The 14,225-nt window shown below is 56.5% G+C and overlaps 6 protein-coding genes across 6 annotated transcripts; 4 read left to right on the forward strand and 2 right to left on the reverse strand.

The window, feature by feature from the left end:
- Positions 1–333: 333 nt before the first annotated feature.
- Positions 334–4,273, reverse strand: VTJ04DRAFT_9063 (uncharacterized protein; the record flags this gene model as incomplete). Its single annotated transcript, XM_069367569.1, has 4 exons — positions 334–585; positions 650–4,011; positions 4,078–4,196; positions 4,257–4,273. The coding sequence occupies 4 exons, from the start codon at positions 4,271–4,273 to the stop codon at positions 334–336; spliced, it is 3,750 nt and encodes a 1,249-aa protein (XP_069215884.1).
- A 2,396-nt stretch (positions 4,274–6,669) lies between these two features.
- On the reverse strand, positions 6,670–9,141 carry VTJ04DRAFT_9064 (uncharacterized protein; the record flags this gene model as incomplete). Its single annotated transcript, XM_069367570.1, has 1 exon — positions 6,670–9,141. The coding sequence occupies one exon, from the start codon at positions 9,139–9,141 to the stop codon at positions 6,670–6,672; it is 2,472 nt and encodes an 823-aa protein (XP_069215885.1).
- Positions 9,142–9,531: 390 nt separating this feature from the next.
- On the forward strand, positions 9,532–10,299 carry VTJ04DRAFT_9065 (uncharacterized protein; the record flags this gene model as incomplete). Its single annotated transcript, XM_069367571.1, has 5 exons — positions 9,532–9,566; positions 9,659–9,773; positions 9,844–9,909; positions 9,973–10,095; positions 10,156–10,299. 5 exons carry the CDS (start codon positions 9,532–9,534, stop codon positions 10,297–10,299), a joined length of 483 nt encoding a protein of 160 aa, XP_069215886.1.
- Positions 10,300–10,531: 232 nt separating this feature from the next.
- On the forward strand, positions 10,532–11,149 carry VTJ04DRAFT_9066 (uncharacterized protein; the record flags this gene model as incomplete). The annotated part of the gene is made up of 1 exon (XM_069367572.1): positions 10,532–11,149. One exon carries the CDS (start codon positions 10,532–10,534, stop codon positions 11,147–11,149), a length of 618 nt encoding a protein of 205 aa, XP_069215887.1.
- A 491-nt stretch (positions 11,150–11,640) lies between these two features.
- Positions 11,641–13,068, forward strand: VTJ04DRAFT_9067 (uncharacterized protein; the record flags this gene model as incomplete). Its single annotated transcript, XM_069367573.1, has 1 exon — positions 11,641–13,068. The coding sequence occupies one exon, from the start codon at positions 11,641–11,643 to the stop codon at positions 13,066–13,068; it is 1,428 nt and encodes a 475-aa protein (XP_069215888.1).
- Positions 13,069–13,793: 725 nt separating this feature from the next.
- Positions 13,794–14,000, forward strand: VTJ04DRAFT_9068 (uncharacterized protein; the record flags this gene model as incomplete). Its single annotated transcript, XM_069367574.1, has 1 exon — positions 13,794–14,000. The coding sequence occupies one exon, from the start codon at positions 13,794–13,796 to the stop codon at positions 13,998–14,000; it is 207 nt and encodes a 68-aa protein (XP_069215889.1).
- Positions 14,001–14,225: the final 225 nt, after the last annotated feature.

A 14,225-nucleotide genomic window follows, 5' to 3' on the forward strand; every position in this document is an offset into this window, starting at 1 on the left:
TACCTTGCAACACAATCCCCTGATTCTCCTCGTCCGCCATGACATCTGCGGTGTTGAATCCCGCACAGCTCAAAGACAAAACTTCGCAAAAATAATACATCGTACAAATCACATCCACCGCGGCCTCTGCTGTCGAGAGCAACTCTCAACCACAAGAAAAACAAAAAAAAAAAAAAAAAAGAACATGATGAAAAACCGCAACGCCTGCTTGCTCTCATGCGCCCCTAACTCGTCTACCCATCGAGGTGGTACAATGTATTCCGCGTCAAAATCAACGCATCCTCCTCTTAGTCGAGGTCCTGCTTTATATATGTCCCCTCCAAACCCTGACCATTAATGGCCACCATTCGTCACCCCGTTCCCGTTCGTGCTGTTGCAGTCGCTCTCTCCGTTGGTCACGGCCTCCGAGGAGATCTGGGGCGCAGGGGATGGGGACGGCGATGCCCCTGACTCCGACGACGATGAATGGCCGTTCGTCTTGTTTTTCTCTTTGCGTTTATCCTCCTCCTGGCCCTCCGTCAAGCCCTTGCGAATGGCAAGCACGCTGTCGACGATTACGGCGTCGATGCCCTCTTTGACTTGGCGCTGTTGCAGAAGACGGTCAGCAACTTATCGACAGATGATCAGGAGAACTGGAAGAACAGCATACCCTCACCAACTTTGGATCATTATTCATCGCCCCGTAACTCACGCACACCAACCCGTGCTGCTTGATCACCCTGACCAAGCGCGGGGAATTGATCAACGGCTCCGAATGGCTCACGATGCCCAGCAGATTCCACCTCGACGCGAACCGGATGGCCTCCTGGAGGCTGCTCGCGCGGATATCCCCGACCGGGCTGGTCCCGGCGTCCGTAAGGAACAAGATGGGGATGTTGGGCTGCTTGAAGCTCATGCAAAGACAAATGTCCGGGTTGAACGAGCTGAAAATGATGTGGCGCGTCGCCCCCTGGCCCGGCCCGAGGTGGTCATACACCTTCTCGAGGACCGTGTCGCAGAACGAGTTGAGCTCGACCGCGTACGCGTCCATCTCGTGCTCTTCGCTCTCGTGCAGCATGGGGTACTTGAGCTCGATGTTGAACCCGACCGACGGCGGGATCTTGCGGAACAGCTCCTCGAGCGTGGCGAAGGGTGCCTGGATGAAGTTGCCCCGCGAGTTGGCCTTGAAGCCCTTGGCCTTGAAGTCGCGTGTGTGCTTCATCCGCTCCTCCATCTCGGCCTGCTGCCCCAGGTGTTGGGCGTCCATCGACATGGACCGCTGCCGCGGGCCAGGGGAGTTGCTGCGCTTCTTGGCCTTGGAGAGCTGTTTGTGCTGCGGACTGCCGTGGTAGCCACCGAGGGAACCGAGGCCGTCGCGCGACGAGTCCGGGTTGATGTGCAGGAACTGCTCCAGGGTCAGGGTGTGCACGGGGGCGTCGATGCCGGTCTCGCTGACCAAAAAGTCGTGGTAAATCACCGGGACGTGGTCCTTGGTCAGCTGGACGTCGAACTCGACGTACTGCGCGCCCAGGTTGGCCGCGGCGATGAAGGACGGCACCGTGTTCTCGCCGAGCTGCAGCGACCGGTTCGAGACGAGATTCTTGCCCAGCCCACGGTGCCCGATCACCATGGTCGACGTCATCTTCTTCCAGTACGTCTGGTGCTCCGTCACCTCCATGTTGGGGTGCGAGAAGGGCGTGATGACGAGGAAGTTGAAGTTGACGGTGCCGATCACCTCAAAGTTGGCGCCCATGATGGGCACGCACACGTCGCCGCGCAGATTCATGCGCTTAGTCCCGACTGCGGGCCGCACGCTCGACAGCAGCGCCACGCCGCGGCCGACCTTGTTCTTTTCGTTGCCCGAGTAGGTCGGGACGATGTCAAACAGCAGCCGCACCTTGCTGGCGTCGGTGGTGGTGAACACGATCGGCTCCGTCGTGATGTTATCGTGGACGGGCATGTCGATGATGGTGGGTTCGCCCTGCGCGCCCTGCGCCGACACCACGATGGACAGCGCCGTGTCCAGCTGCGTTGTGTGCGCCTCGGCCAGCGGTACCCGGTCCAGGGTCACGGGCTGGATGTGCTTGCGCATGTCCATGGACCCGAGACTCACCAGCACCAGGCTTTCGTCCTTGAGGTAGCGGTGACCAAACGACTTGACCGGCTCCGCGGGGCGCTGCCCTGCGTTAGACCGCCGGTCGCCGAGCGAAGCCACCACGTCGCGCGGCGGTGGCGAGCACGGCCTCTCATCTTCCGAACCGCTGCTGGTGTTGTTTGTGGCCGCGGTGCTTGCGGCATCGTCGTCCTCGTCCCGCTGGCTGTGTGCAGCCAGGAGCCGGGCGATGGGGAGGTGGCCACGGAGGGCAGCATGTTCTTTAGCAGTCCATCCCGACGAGTCCCGTTTATCAACGTCGGCACCTGCGTCAACCAGCAGCTGGACGACCGACAGGTGGCCGTCGACAGCGGCGATGTGCAACGGAGTCCAAGCAAACGACTTTTCAGCGAGTTCGAGATTGGCCTTCTGCTCAGGGGTGCCACGGATCAGCACCCTTGCACACTCGTCATGCCCAAAGCGCGCAGCAATGTGCAGGGCCGTCTCGCCGTCCTTGTCCTGCCAGTTGATATCCACCCCTGCCTGCACCAGCATCTCGACAATGGCGCAAAAGTTCGCCTTGGTGGCAATCGCCAGCACGGCGCTCGACTTGGAAATGGCCCTCCGCATCTCCGCCTTGTTGTCGCTCACCCCCAGCCAGTCCTCACCCTGCAGCAAGGCCTTGGTCGTCAACACATGGCCGCCCAGCACGCTGAGGTGGACGGGCGCGTTACCGTCCTTGTCCTGCCACTCAGGTGCGTCGATGCCGTTCTCCACGTTGAACTGGCCCCACTCCTGCATCTTCTTCATGATGATCTGGCACACGACGACGAAGCCAAACTGCGCGGCGTAGTGCAGCGGGATCCGGCCGAAGCCGTCCCTCGCGCTCAGGGCCGGGCGCTGGGCTGGCGTAAGCGCGTCGAGCAGGAACATCAGCATCTGCACGGCCTCGTCGTCCTTGGTCAGGAGGTTTGACTCCTTCAAGTCGCTCACACGAGGTGCCGAAAGGGGCTCGGCGGCGGGGGTGAGATAGTTCTGTGCATACTGAGCAGTGCCAGGAATAATAGGGTAAGCACAGGGGGTGGTGGCGGGCTGATGTTGCTGTTGATCATCGGCGTCTTTCTTGGACGAGGCCGTCTTGGTGCGACCGATATGGATGACGAGGCGGTGGATGCAGTTGCGCTCGTGAATGTCGTCGGGCTCGTCGAGGGACGTGATCTGCTGCAGCAAGTAGGCGGTGCAAGCCTTGGAACGGGCCGAGATGCAACGCTGCAGCAGATTGAGCAGCATGCGCTGCGACGGCGGCTCCGTGCTCACCAGATTCGCCGTGACCAAGTTGTTCCGTAAGCTGTCAGCATCATCAGTCCGGATAGCCTGCTCGAGTTTCTCCAGCACGGAGGGCGGCAAGCTCAGCATCGCCATGGCTGAAGCGCGACCCAGAGACCGCGTAGAGCGCTCGGAGCGAGAATCATCAACATTCTGCGCAGCATCACCCAGGACAGAGATCCATTTGTTGATCTCGGCCAGCAGCCTGGCGATGGTGTTGTCCTTCGCGAAGGGACGGGGGTCAACCTTGGTGGAAATGTAGCGGTGCTGCGTAGTGGTGTTTGCTGTCGTTCCGTTTGTCGTTGTTGTCATGGCCACTCCGTTGGTCTGACCGACTCTCCCATTCAGAAGCTTCTTGTCGAGCTTCTTTGTGATCTTGACGAAACCGCGGCGGTTGATCTCGCCGAACCACTGGAGCTTCCGCAGCTGGCTGCGCAGCTCGAGCAAGGCGCCCATCAACTCCTCGGTCTCGTCATCGTCGAGGTTGGCGACGACTTCGGGAGAGCTGCCGTAGCGGTCTTGGAGAGCCCTGAGCCGCCGGCAAGCATCGGCAAACTTTTTGTTGTAGAACGAGTCGACATCCTCGAGGTTGCGGTCCAGCTCGAAGAAGAATCCTGCCTTGGTCAGCATGCACAACCGGCATATAGACCCGGATCACTCGGCCGGGCGGAGGTTCGCACCAGCAAGATCCACTGGCTCTCCATTCTGCGCCGCCACGACTCCAGCCTTGATGAGCTTCTTGAGGCCCTTGTAGTTGATGTAAGCACCGGCCCACTCGGGGACCTGGTTTCGAGGGAGGCTGTAGGCATGTGTTAGTTGATGATACTCTGCGAAGGGATGCTGATCGAGGTAAACGTACTTTCGGCCAAACTTCATGTTGGAGTTGTCGAGATTGGTGAAGATTGGTTTTGGTGATGATGCTGTGGTTGAAGCGACTAACACACACAGGGCAGCCTATGTATCAGATGCCCAACGCCACGCAGCCAGAATCAGCAGGTCGGTCCTAGCAAGAGGACACGCCGCTGCTTGGTCTTCGGGTCTTGTGTGTCGGCGATCCGACCAAAGCTCAGACGGTCTGAAGATGATACTTATGAGTTCCCATCATGCCGAGAGAAGGGGGATTATGACAAAATGGGTCGGTACCTGAGAGATGGAGGTGAAGAAAACGAGGGTGAGAGTGGATCGCAGGGATATTTAGAGCTTTGCCTTGCCGGACCGGCCGCGGATCCGCAGGTCACTTATAAGTCACCCCGCCGAGGGATCGGGTCCGATGGCGTCCGAATCCGCGTCAATCAGGTTTTTGAAGAAGGTCTAGGTTCAAGGGCAACCAAAAGAGCTCGGACTATATCCTCGCAACAAGGACCAAGGTTCCTGGGGATTTCTTGTGATAAAGTCCCTGACAAGTTGAAACCTGAGAGAGACCTGAAGTCAACCGTCAAGGCTGAGAACACGGAGTACCTACTGTACTGTGTAACTCGGATGCATGTGCTAGCTTGGGTCCCTTGCGAGTTGAATCACGCGGAACGTCCCTGTCAGGGTCCAGAACGGGGGGCGCAAATGCCCTGAACCAAACAAAGGCAAGGAATGGGAGGAAATGGAGTCGAGTTTCAGGAGGCGTTGTCGAGGAGCTATCGCCATCAAGCTCCGGTTCATCGATTTCACAGCTCGCACATCGAGGCTTTTGCATGTGTTCTGGGGTGGTTGTGTAATGGGACGGGGAGGGGGCCAAAAATGCCGTTGCCTTCTGTCAAACCATCCAACCGAAACATGCTCCGTCATCCCGTCCCAAGCGCAAGGAACAAAAAAAGAAGCCGCCCAGAACCCAGGGACTGCCGAAAACAAGCACCAACCCTCCCGTCTCGTCGATCTGAAGACACCCCAACGCCACCTTCGGATGTGTCGGCCGGGGCCATTCAGCGCCGCCTGTGGCTGCAAGTGACGCCCACAGCATCTCTCATTGGACCGAGTGACCTCAAAAGGCCCTCCCCCCCCCCTCCCCCCCCTATCAAGTCGCCTCGTCAGCGAGAATTAGGGTGACGCTTCCATGGTGCGGTCCTCGTATTTCCGTATAATCCAGCGTTGGATGTTTAGAGATGCTGCATTTTGGAACAAAAAGAAAGCACTGGAAGAACTCTGCCGTCGGTGTACTGATCTTCCGGCTGCTACAGCTGGATGGATGGATGGAGGTGGGGAACTCGCAGCATCGCCGATGGCGACGACGGCGGGGCATCCATTGTTCTTGCATGCCACAACAAAGGACAGGGCAACCTCCAAAACCACCTAACCCCCAAACCCCAAACTCCTGATGCCCCTTCCTCACCGCTCTGAACCCACAATCATCCCACGCCCATCAAAATCACTCAACTTCAACTCCCTGACTTTGAGGAAAGGAGTTTCATCAAAGAGAAAATTCCTACAGACCCCGTGACCAGCAGGCCATCATCACCCAAAGAACCCACCAAAAGAAGCGAGACACTAACTCAGATAGCTCACGATAGACCCAGGGAAAGGGAGGGGTGTTTCTGGTCTTGTGACTTGCAGTTCACAGATTGTCATCTCCCTCCGTATGTGCCTGAGCTAGCCCGATCTCCCCGATGACGGACGGGTACGGTACCTCACTCGTGGTACCCATGTTCCTCAGGAACCGCGTCGTCGTGATAGCTTCATCCATCACATCACAGGTTCATCCTACAAAGTATAAGTATATACGGAGTACACCAGATACAAACATCCCTAGTTACGTCCATGCCGCGACCGGCCATTTTAATACTGTGCTCAAGCGCCCATCTGCCGGAGTAAAACACCTGCGTGAATCCAATATACGTGGAAGCACCAGATGTCGCGTCGAGCTGCAAGTGTGCTGCACGTTTTGTCAGTTTACTTCCAAGTTTGTCAGGATGGATTCAGACATATGTGCGATGGTTCCGTACACAGTCCGGTGTGTCGATAGAGATAACTGTTCAGAGATATGGTGTTGCCGGGGCTGCATGCCAAGGTGAGACGGAAGGATGAAAAGATGATGGGCAGCAGAAGTAAACATTATCCTTACGAGCGGAAGATCTAGATTTACTTCTAGATCTGTGAGCGAAAGATGGAGGAGAGATGTCGTAGAGATGCTTCATGGCTCAGAGACACAGCGTTCCCAATCAAGCCCTTCAAACTCCTTTATATACCGCTCCCCTCTATCCTCGTTAGGTATACACAAGTAGAATCCATAAATAAAATACAACAAAATCCAAGAGCAGGTAGTGTTACAAGCATCAACAGCAACCTCACCACCCAACATCTCCTGCAGTCGGCTCCCTCCGCCTCCAAATCTTGTTCCACAACTTTGCAAACGGGTCATTTTCTTCTTCCTGCTTCCCAATATCCATCTCCTCTTTCACCCCGGCCAAATACCACTCAAAATACCTAAGCACTCTACCCAGCTCTACATCTCCCGAATCGTTCCGCGTCCTCCACAGTGATCTCGCATACCCAATCGGCAGCGCGTGAATCAGCGCCTGCTTGATCCTCGAGTCCAGCGCCTGGCTCGCGCGGAAACAATCCGCCGCCATGTGCTCCATCGTTCCTGGCGTGCCGTACGGCAGCGCGCGGTTGATGCGCGTTTCGATGGGTATGACCTGGTCGAAGTGTCCAGGGGAGCGGAGCTTGTGCGGGGTTTGTTTGGCGAGGACGCGGCAGATGATGTTTTCTGCGCTGCGGATCTGGTAGGACGACATGTTGGCTTGGCTCAGCAGCCAGACGACCTTGGAGATGCGCTGGAGGTGTTCGGTTTTGTCGGCCTTTTTGACGAGCCGGGTGGCGATATGGTCCATGGTCTCAAGAGCGTAGTCGAGGCGATCCGAGAGGGGGAGGGAGGAGTCGTCGAGAACTGTGCGGGTTTGTTTGAGCCATTTGTGAATCACCTTGGTGTGGTGAGTGGCTTCGCGGATCCATATTGACAAGGTGAGGTGCTTGAGGTTTGTTTGGTCGGCCTTTGTATTATCGGGCCCTCTTGACGGCGCGGGAGAGTCCCACGGAGCTAGCCAGTCGTCATCCCAGGCGGGCTGTTGTTGCTCTGTCTCCCCGGCAGAGCGTTGTCCGCCTGTCTGCTCCATCTCCCAGGCGGAGAGTTGTCCAGCAACCTGCTCGGCCTCCCAGGCGGGGAAGAGGTCATCGACTTGTTTGGTATCCCAGGGATGCTCACCAGCCTGCTCGGACATGTTGATCGTCTCCTCTGGTAGGAATGTTGACTGGACGATGCCCAAGATGTGATGCAGTTGCCGCACAATTGCATAGCCAACCTGCCGCGGTCCGAAAAGCATCTTCATGGCCTGTTCCATATTATCTAGCAAGGCACGGATGACCAGTTTTGCCGCGGTCGGCTCAAGTAGCGTCAAGATGGCATGGAAGAGCCTCGATAGCAAGTCCCTGGGAATCTCCCACTGCTTCCGGAGACAAACAGCCAGGACCTTGGCACCCTCGCGTACCATGCCAAAGTGAATAAAACCTTCCATGATGGCCTCGGCAACGTTCTGGGTGAATGGTGCACGCTGGATGTAGTAGCCATCGATCCGGGCAACATCCTCCGTCTTTACCCATCGCCGCAGGTACGGATCTCGCGCGACGGCGTCGGCTGTTCTTCGCATCAACCCGATTCCGCGACAGTCGTAACCAAACATTCGTCGTAAAATCTTTTGGAAGCCGAGAGCATCGCCCTTCAACCGGTAATGATGCAAAAGAGCAATATACGTTGCCTCGGTTGGTTTCATGTGGCTCAGGTAGAGGAATGAGTCCACCATGGCCGTGGCCAAGTTGTGCTCGCCGAGAAACGAAAAGCCCAGAATGAGGAGGTTGTAATTCTGTATCCCTGGTGGGACGCCGCATACAAGCAAGTTGTAGCAGATTTTCGCCACGAGCCGCTCCCGGAACTGGGGCACCCATTGCTCCAAAATCTTGAGATTGACTTCGTTGAGTTTCGTCCTCTGTTCGATCGTGTGGGCCGGATCTAGGTCTGGGTGAACATAAGCTGGATAGCCTTCGGAGCGCAGCATGCGAATCATGGTGTTCGCCGAGTCCGGGCTAAACATTGAGGGATGCGATCCTGGAAGTTCCGTCTCGGTCGTCCACCATGCCTCAGCCATCAACTGGTCCACCAAGTCTGAGATCATGGCTGTCTGCTTCTCCATCTGCACCTCCGTCTTGGGCTCGCGGCCGACCCGAATGCGCTCTTGCTCTTCGGCTTTCATCACCTCATCAGCCCGCTCCAGGCTGGTCTCTCGCGTATCTGGTAGTACTGGGTTCCAATGGAAACCGAGGGTGCGGCGGACCGTCTGGATGCCGTAGAGTCGCTTCCTTCGGTTCTTGGGCAACTCACGGAGGATTTCGGGATGGCGTGTGCAGATGTCGTCGAGGAATTCGGCCTTGCCAACGGGGGGCGAAAGCGGAACATATGGGGAGGGTGACTCGAGAATGCGGGCAAGATCATCTGCGGCCGTCTTTTCAAGGAGAGCCATCAGGGATTTCTTTGTTTCGGCAATCTTGTTGTCAAGGTCTCGCCTTCGTCGGTCCTTGCTGCGGGCATCCATGACGACGGCAGTGGCCATAACGGCCGTGTAGCATGCGGTAAAGACATCACTGGCCAGGGCCTTGCGGCGGCGCGGGTTGCTTGCGGATGTGGTCACCGGTCTGACGGGGAGGAGTGGGCATGCTCGGCAACGGCACGCCCGGAGCTGGGCTGCCATGGACCGGGCGCCCCGCATCGTCGGAGCATGACGGCCGAGCTGAGCCCAGGAGAGTGTAGCTGTACGAATTGGGTTGTCGAGGGTATCGTCAACAAGCCAGGCCTGAGGTCAATTATGAGGATGTGGTTGACATCAATTCCCAGAGTTGGTGGGATGATTTGAAAATGCAGATCCCGATAGAGCGCGCCAAGGCCCGGAGGTCGGAAGAGACCCACCTTTGCCGGCCTTGGCGGTCCGAGGCGCATGCAGCTGCCCCTCAACACCAAGAGCTCCTCGTCAGTCCATCACGTTCGATTTGGAGGCAGTGATACCATCAATCACCGTATACTGGGTGAGGCCATCGCACCCCACAATCCTCCGATAAACAACTAGTCGCAAAAGGCTTGAATATCTCGCCCATCTTTAACCATGTATGCCCTCACGCTGTCGGCGGAGTTGTCGGGGTAAGTTTTGGCTGCCGCAATTTCCAGAGCGGATGACCTACATAGCTAAAATGTTCAAGCGTGAGAGCTAGTTCAGCTAACCCGATGCTCAGGGTCACGAATCTCCGGCCGAGGGATGATGCTGAGAAGAATTTCTTCTACACCTTCAAGGTGCAGTGCACTTCATGCCGAGAGATCCATCCCAACCCCGTAGCCATCAGCCGGTTTGTAAGTGACCCTGTGGCCCTCGCTTGATCTTGCATCTTGCGGTCTATGTACAAATACTGAGACAACCCAGGAGACGAACGAGATCAGCGGGAGCCGCGGTGAAGCCAACTTTGTTTGGAAGTGCAAGAACTGCAAGGTCTGTACCCTAATATGATACCTCTGTGTCTTGTCCAGACTTGCTCACATTAATATGTGATAGAGGGAGTCCTCGGCGAACATCACGGCTGCCCCTACCCCTTACGAGCATAGTGAGCCAGCCAAGCCCCAGAAGATACTTTTGTTTGACTGCCGAGGCCTCGAGTTCACGGAGTTTATCCCGGAGGTTTGTGTTCCATGAACTTCTGCGTGTCATAAGTTTACTTACAGCGTTTGACTCAACCAGGGCGAGTGGCTTGTGGATGGCATCGAGTCCGACACCAAGTTCGAGGGCGTGGAGCTGACCGAGGGAGAGTGGTTCGACTATGACGAGAAGGCGGGCGAGGAGGTGAGCATCAAGGATATCAAGTGGGACATTGTGCGTGCTTGAGCTTCAGGTAGGAAAGGAAAGTTTGAAAAAAAGTCGAAGTATGTCACTTTGAGCATCTCGACTGAGGTGACCCTAGTGTCGTTGACTGGCCTTTGTTTTGTGGTTGAAGGACCCACTTTTAGCTTCTCCAACCAAACTCCATATCAACCCGAGAAAATCTTGGTGAAACACGCTGCGTAGTTGTCGCCTCACGACGCGTTCATCCAGCTTCGACAAATTTCATCACAGCATCATGGCTGGTGGTCCAGAAATCAAGGCAACCCTGAGCTTCCTCACGGATGCAGCGCATCTTCTCGCTGCGAGTTCTCCCGAGATATCGGCATACCTGATGAGCCGGCGCAATGACCTCATGTTTGAGAACGAGATTCCAATCACAGACAAACGCAGGGAACAGGTCTGTGCCTGCTGCGGCCATATCCTGCTCCTCGGTGATGGTGACAGCCACATGGAGATCCGACCCGATAAGCATTATCGTCTTCGCCAGGAAAAGAAGACAAAATCGGGCTTTGCTTCAGTGAAGCAGCCTCGGTTGGGCCCAACCAAGGTCATCACCTGCGGTCACTGCAGCAGGGTAACCAACATCCAGTTGCCTCCGCCTCCGCCTGCGTCGCGGCCCAAGGTGAAGAAGACGCCCGGAAAGCCGGGTGTGGCGGCGAAGTCAGCTCAAGGTCCTTTGTCCACAACCACCAAGCCAGAAACAGCCTCGCCGAAGCCGATGAGCTCCAGCGCGAGCAGCAAGAAGAGGGCCAAGTCGAGGAAAGCAGGCTTGCAAGCACTATTGAGCCAAACTAGTAGTGCATCAAAGCCTGGGCTGGGCTTGAGCCTTGCTGACTTCTTGGACAAGAAGTGAACTTGGAATCGGGCCGGCCTGCGGTGTGACTGCAACGGCGAAAGAGAGTCACTGTTCCTGACTCGGGCAGGAAAACCCAAGCTGGGTTGAGGTCTTCTGCGATTCCAGAGACGTCCCGAATCTTCGGGAAACAAGCAGCGGGATCAAGCAGGCGCTCGCTGACTCTCGCCGGCAGCTGGCCCAGGGTCTGCCCATCCAGTGGGTCTTTCTGGGGCCACAGAGGGGCGAGGGGCAAGCCGCGGCCCTGACGCGGGGCAGTTTTTTATCTCCATATCAGTCATACCCCGCCATCTGACTCGACATTTTTTTTGACATCACCATTCCATCGATAGCTTCCAGCTTCCCCTCCAAAACATCCACATACTACACCGGCACCTGACATCCCTATTATCTGCTGCCTTGTCGACAGCTTTAACGGGTTCTCGCTGCAACCAACATACAACCACACAACCAACAAAACATCCACGTACATACCCAGACACGTACCAACCATGCCGAACCTCTTCAACCCCATCGGCGACAAGGTCGAGAAGGTGGAGAAGGCCACCCCCGCTTCGGCGGGCGACGACGACGAGAAGGTCGTGGAGGAGATCGAGAGTCTGTGCATGAACTGTGAGGAGAATGGCGTCACGCGCATGCTCCTCACCAAGATCCCCTACTTCCGCGAGATCATCGTCATGTCCTTCTCCTGCGATAAGTGCGGCTTCAGCAACAACGAGGTCCAGCCTGCCGGCACCTTCCAGCTCAAGGGTGCCCGCTACGAGCTCCGTCTCTTCGACATGGCCGACTTCCAGCGCACCGTCGTCAAATCGGACACGGCAACCGCCAAGTTTATCGAGCTTGACGTTGAAATCCCGGCCGGCAAGGGCCAGCTCACCAACGTCGAGGGTCTCCTGACGACCGTCCTTGATGACCTCGAATTTGGCCAGGAGAAGCGCAAGGAGGAGCAGCCCCAAGTCTACGAGAAGGTCGCCGAGGTCATCGCTAAGGGTCGGAAGATGCTCGCTGGCGAGTCGTTCCCCTTCCGCCTTGCGGTTGACGACCCGGCTGGCAACTCGTTCATCGCTCCTGACCCACGCGACGGCGTCGGCAAGTGGGAGAAGCGCGAGTACCTCCGCACCCCGGAGCAGAACGCCTTCCTCGGCCTCGCCGACACCGGTCCGAGCAACGACCTTGACGAGAACGGTAACATCATCCCCGACCAGGTCTACTCTTTCCCGGCCTCATGCCCTGGCTGCCTGCACCCCTGCACCACCAACATGAAGATGGTGGATATCCCCCACTTCCGCCAGGTCGTCATCATGAACACCACCTGCGACGACTGCGGGTACAAGTCCAATGATGTCAAGACGGGCGGCGAGATCCCTGAAAAGGGCAAGAAGGTTACCATCCGGGTGAAGAACCAGGTGGACCTCGCTCGGGATATCCTCAAGAGCGAGAGCTGCTCGATGGAGTGCCCAGAGCTTAGCCTGTCCGTCAACCCTGGCACGCTTGGTGGTCGCTTCACCACTGTGGAAGGTCTGCTCACGCAGGTCCGTGATGACCTGCACTCGCAGATTTTCGACGTGGATGCCGGCGCGGATGAAAGCGCGCGCAAGCATGATGGTCTCAGCGTGGATGAAAAGACGCGCTGGGAGGAGTTCTTTGAGAACCTCAACGCCGCCATCGAGGGCAAGAAGGAATTCACCATCATCCTCACTGATCCTCTGGCTTCCAGCTACGTCCAGAGTCTGGCCGACGACCCTAGCCAGCCCGACGACCAGATGACGGTCGAGTGGTACGAGCGCACCGACGAGGAGGAGGAGGATCTGGGTCTGAAGGATATGAAGACCGAGGGCTACGAGGAGGATGCGGCCGCCGAGGCGGCGTCTAAGGAGGTTAACGGCGAGGGCGCCAAGGAGGAGGAGGCCAAGCCATGATGATATGGCAAGGTGAGAGGGGAACTGGTGTTGAGGTTGAGCAATTGCATGGGTCGGGTTTTCTTGTTTGTCAGCGTCGCATGGGACGGAGGGTGATAAAAAAAGCGTTGAGATACCACAGTTGGGTCTAGATGTTCAAATTACATTGTTCGCCGGCGAACACCGTTGCAAGCGGTCAAACGAGTGCCGAGTAGTAGCGGACTACGGTTGTTGTTATGAGTTTCTTCAAGGGATGGCGATCTGCCACCGGGTGATTTGAAGGTTGAGGTCGTTCAAGGAGCAAAATGAATTGATGAAGTTTTTCTTGTTGGTCGTTCAAGTCCATAATTTCCTGACTCGAAATTTGATGGGACCAGTGCCTGATCATTCCCTTCCGTGGTAGACATGGAACAGCATTATCGAGGGCTCGACGGCCAACCCCGGAGTAGTTCTCCGAGCCAGATCTCAGAAAGATCAACGTCATCATCATAAAACACAACCCCCATGGCAAGCGCTGAGCGAAAGCAAAGGAAGCGAAGTGAGGTACAAGACATAAAACAGATCCAATATATCATAACACCGAATACAACTACTCCGAACATCCCTATACTCCACAAGTCAAGCAGCTGCTCAATCATGACCATGAATCCCCTCCGCAAACTCCTCTGCTCCGTAGTTCCCATCCCGCCATCATGCCAGGATATTAAAAACATTTCATCTCTCCTTTCCCTTTCCACCTTTCCACCATGACATCATTATCAGACGCCCGGAACGCCCTCCGTCCCTTTGATACACATAGTCCCAACACATCTCTCCCCCATCGTTCCACGGGCCAAGTCATGCTTCGAAGCACGGAGGACGGTTTGCCCTTGTCTGCTGTGCTGCCGTCAATCGAGGGCCTGGTCGGATACCTCCTCAGAAAGCTGCTTGCTCGCGTTGAGAGAGATCATTAAGGCGCGTGTCTCCTCAACCCGGCCGTGATGTGCGCCAATGCAGTCCGCAGAGAGTAAAAAACAAAACCACAACACAAGGAACGCCCGAAATTGGGGGTATCATCTCGAGAGAAGCCGAGGAAAAGCAAGGGAACGAGAAAAGAGGAAAGAAAATCATCGCGATACAATCGGCGTAGCTGGACCGATCCGAATCTGAATCTGATCCATGCCAGCCAACAAGGCTCC

The sequence above is a fragment of the Mycothermus thermophilus genome (genome assembly GCF_041956435.1).
Source record: "Mycothermus thermophilus strain CBS 625.91 unplaced genomic scaffold VTJ04scaffold_6, whole genome shotgun sequence".
NCBI lineage: Eukaryota > Fungi > Ascomycota > Sordariomycetes > Sordariales > Chaetomiaceae > Mycothermus > Mycothermus thermophilus.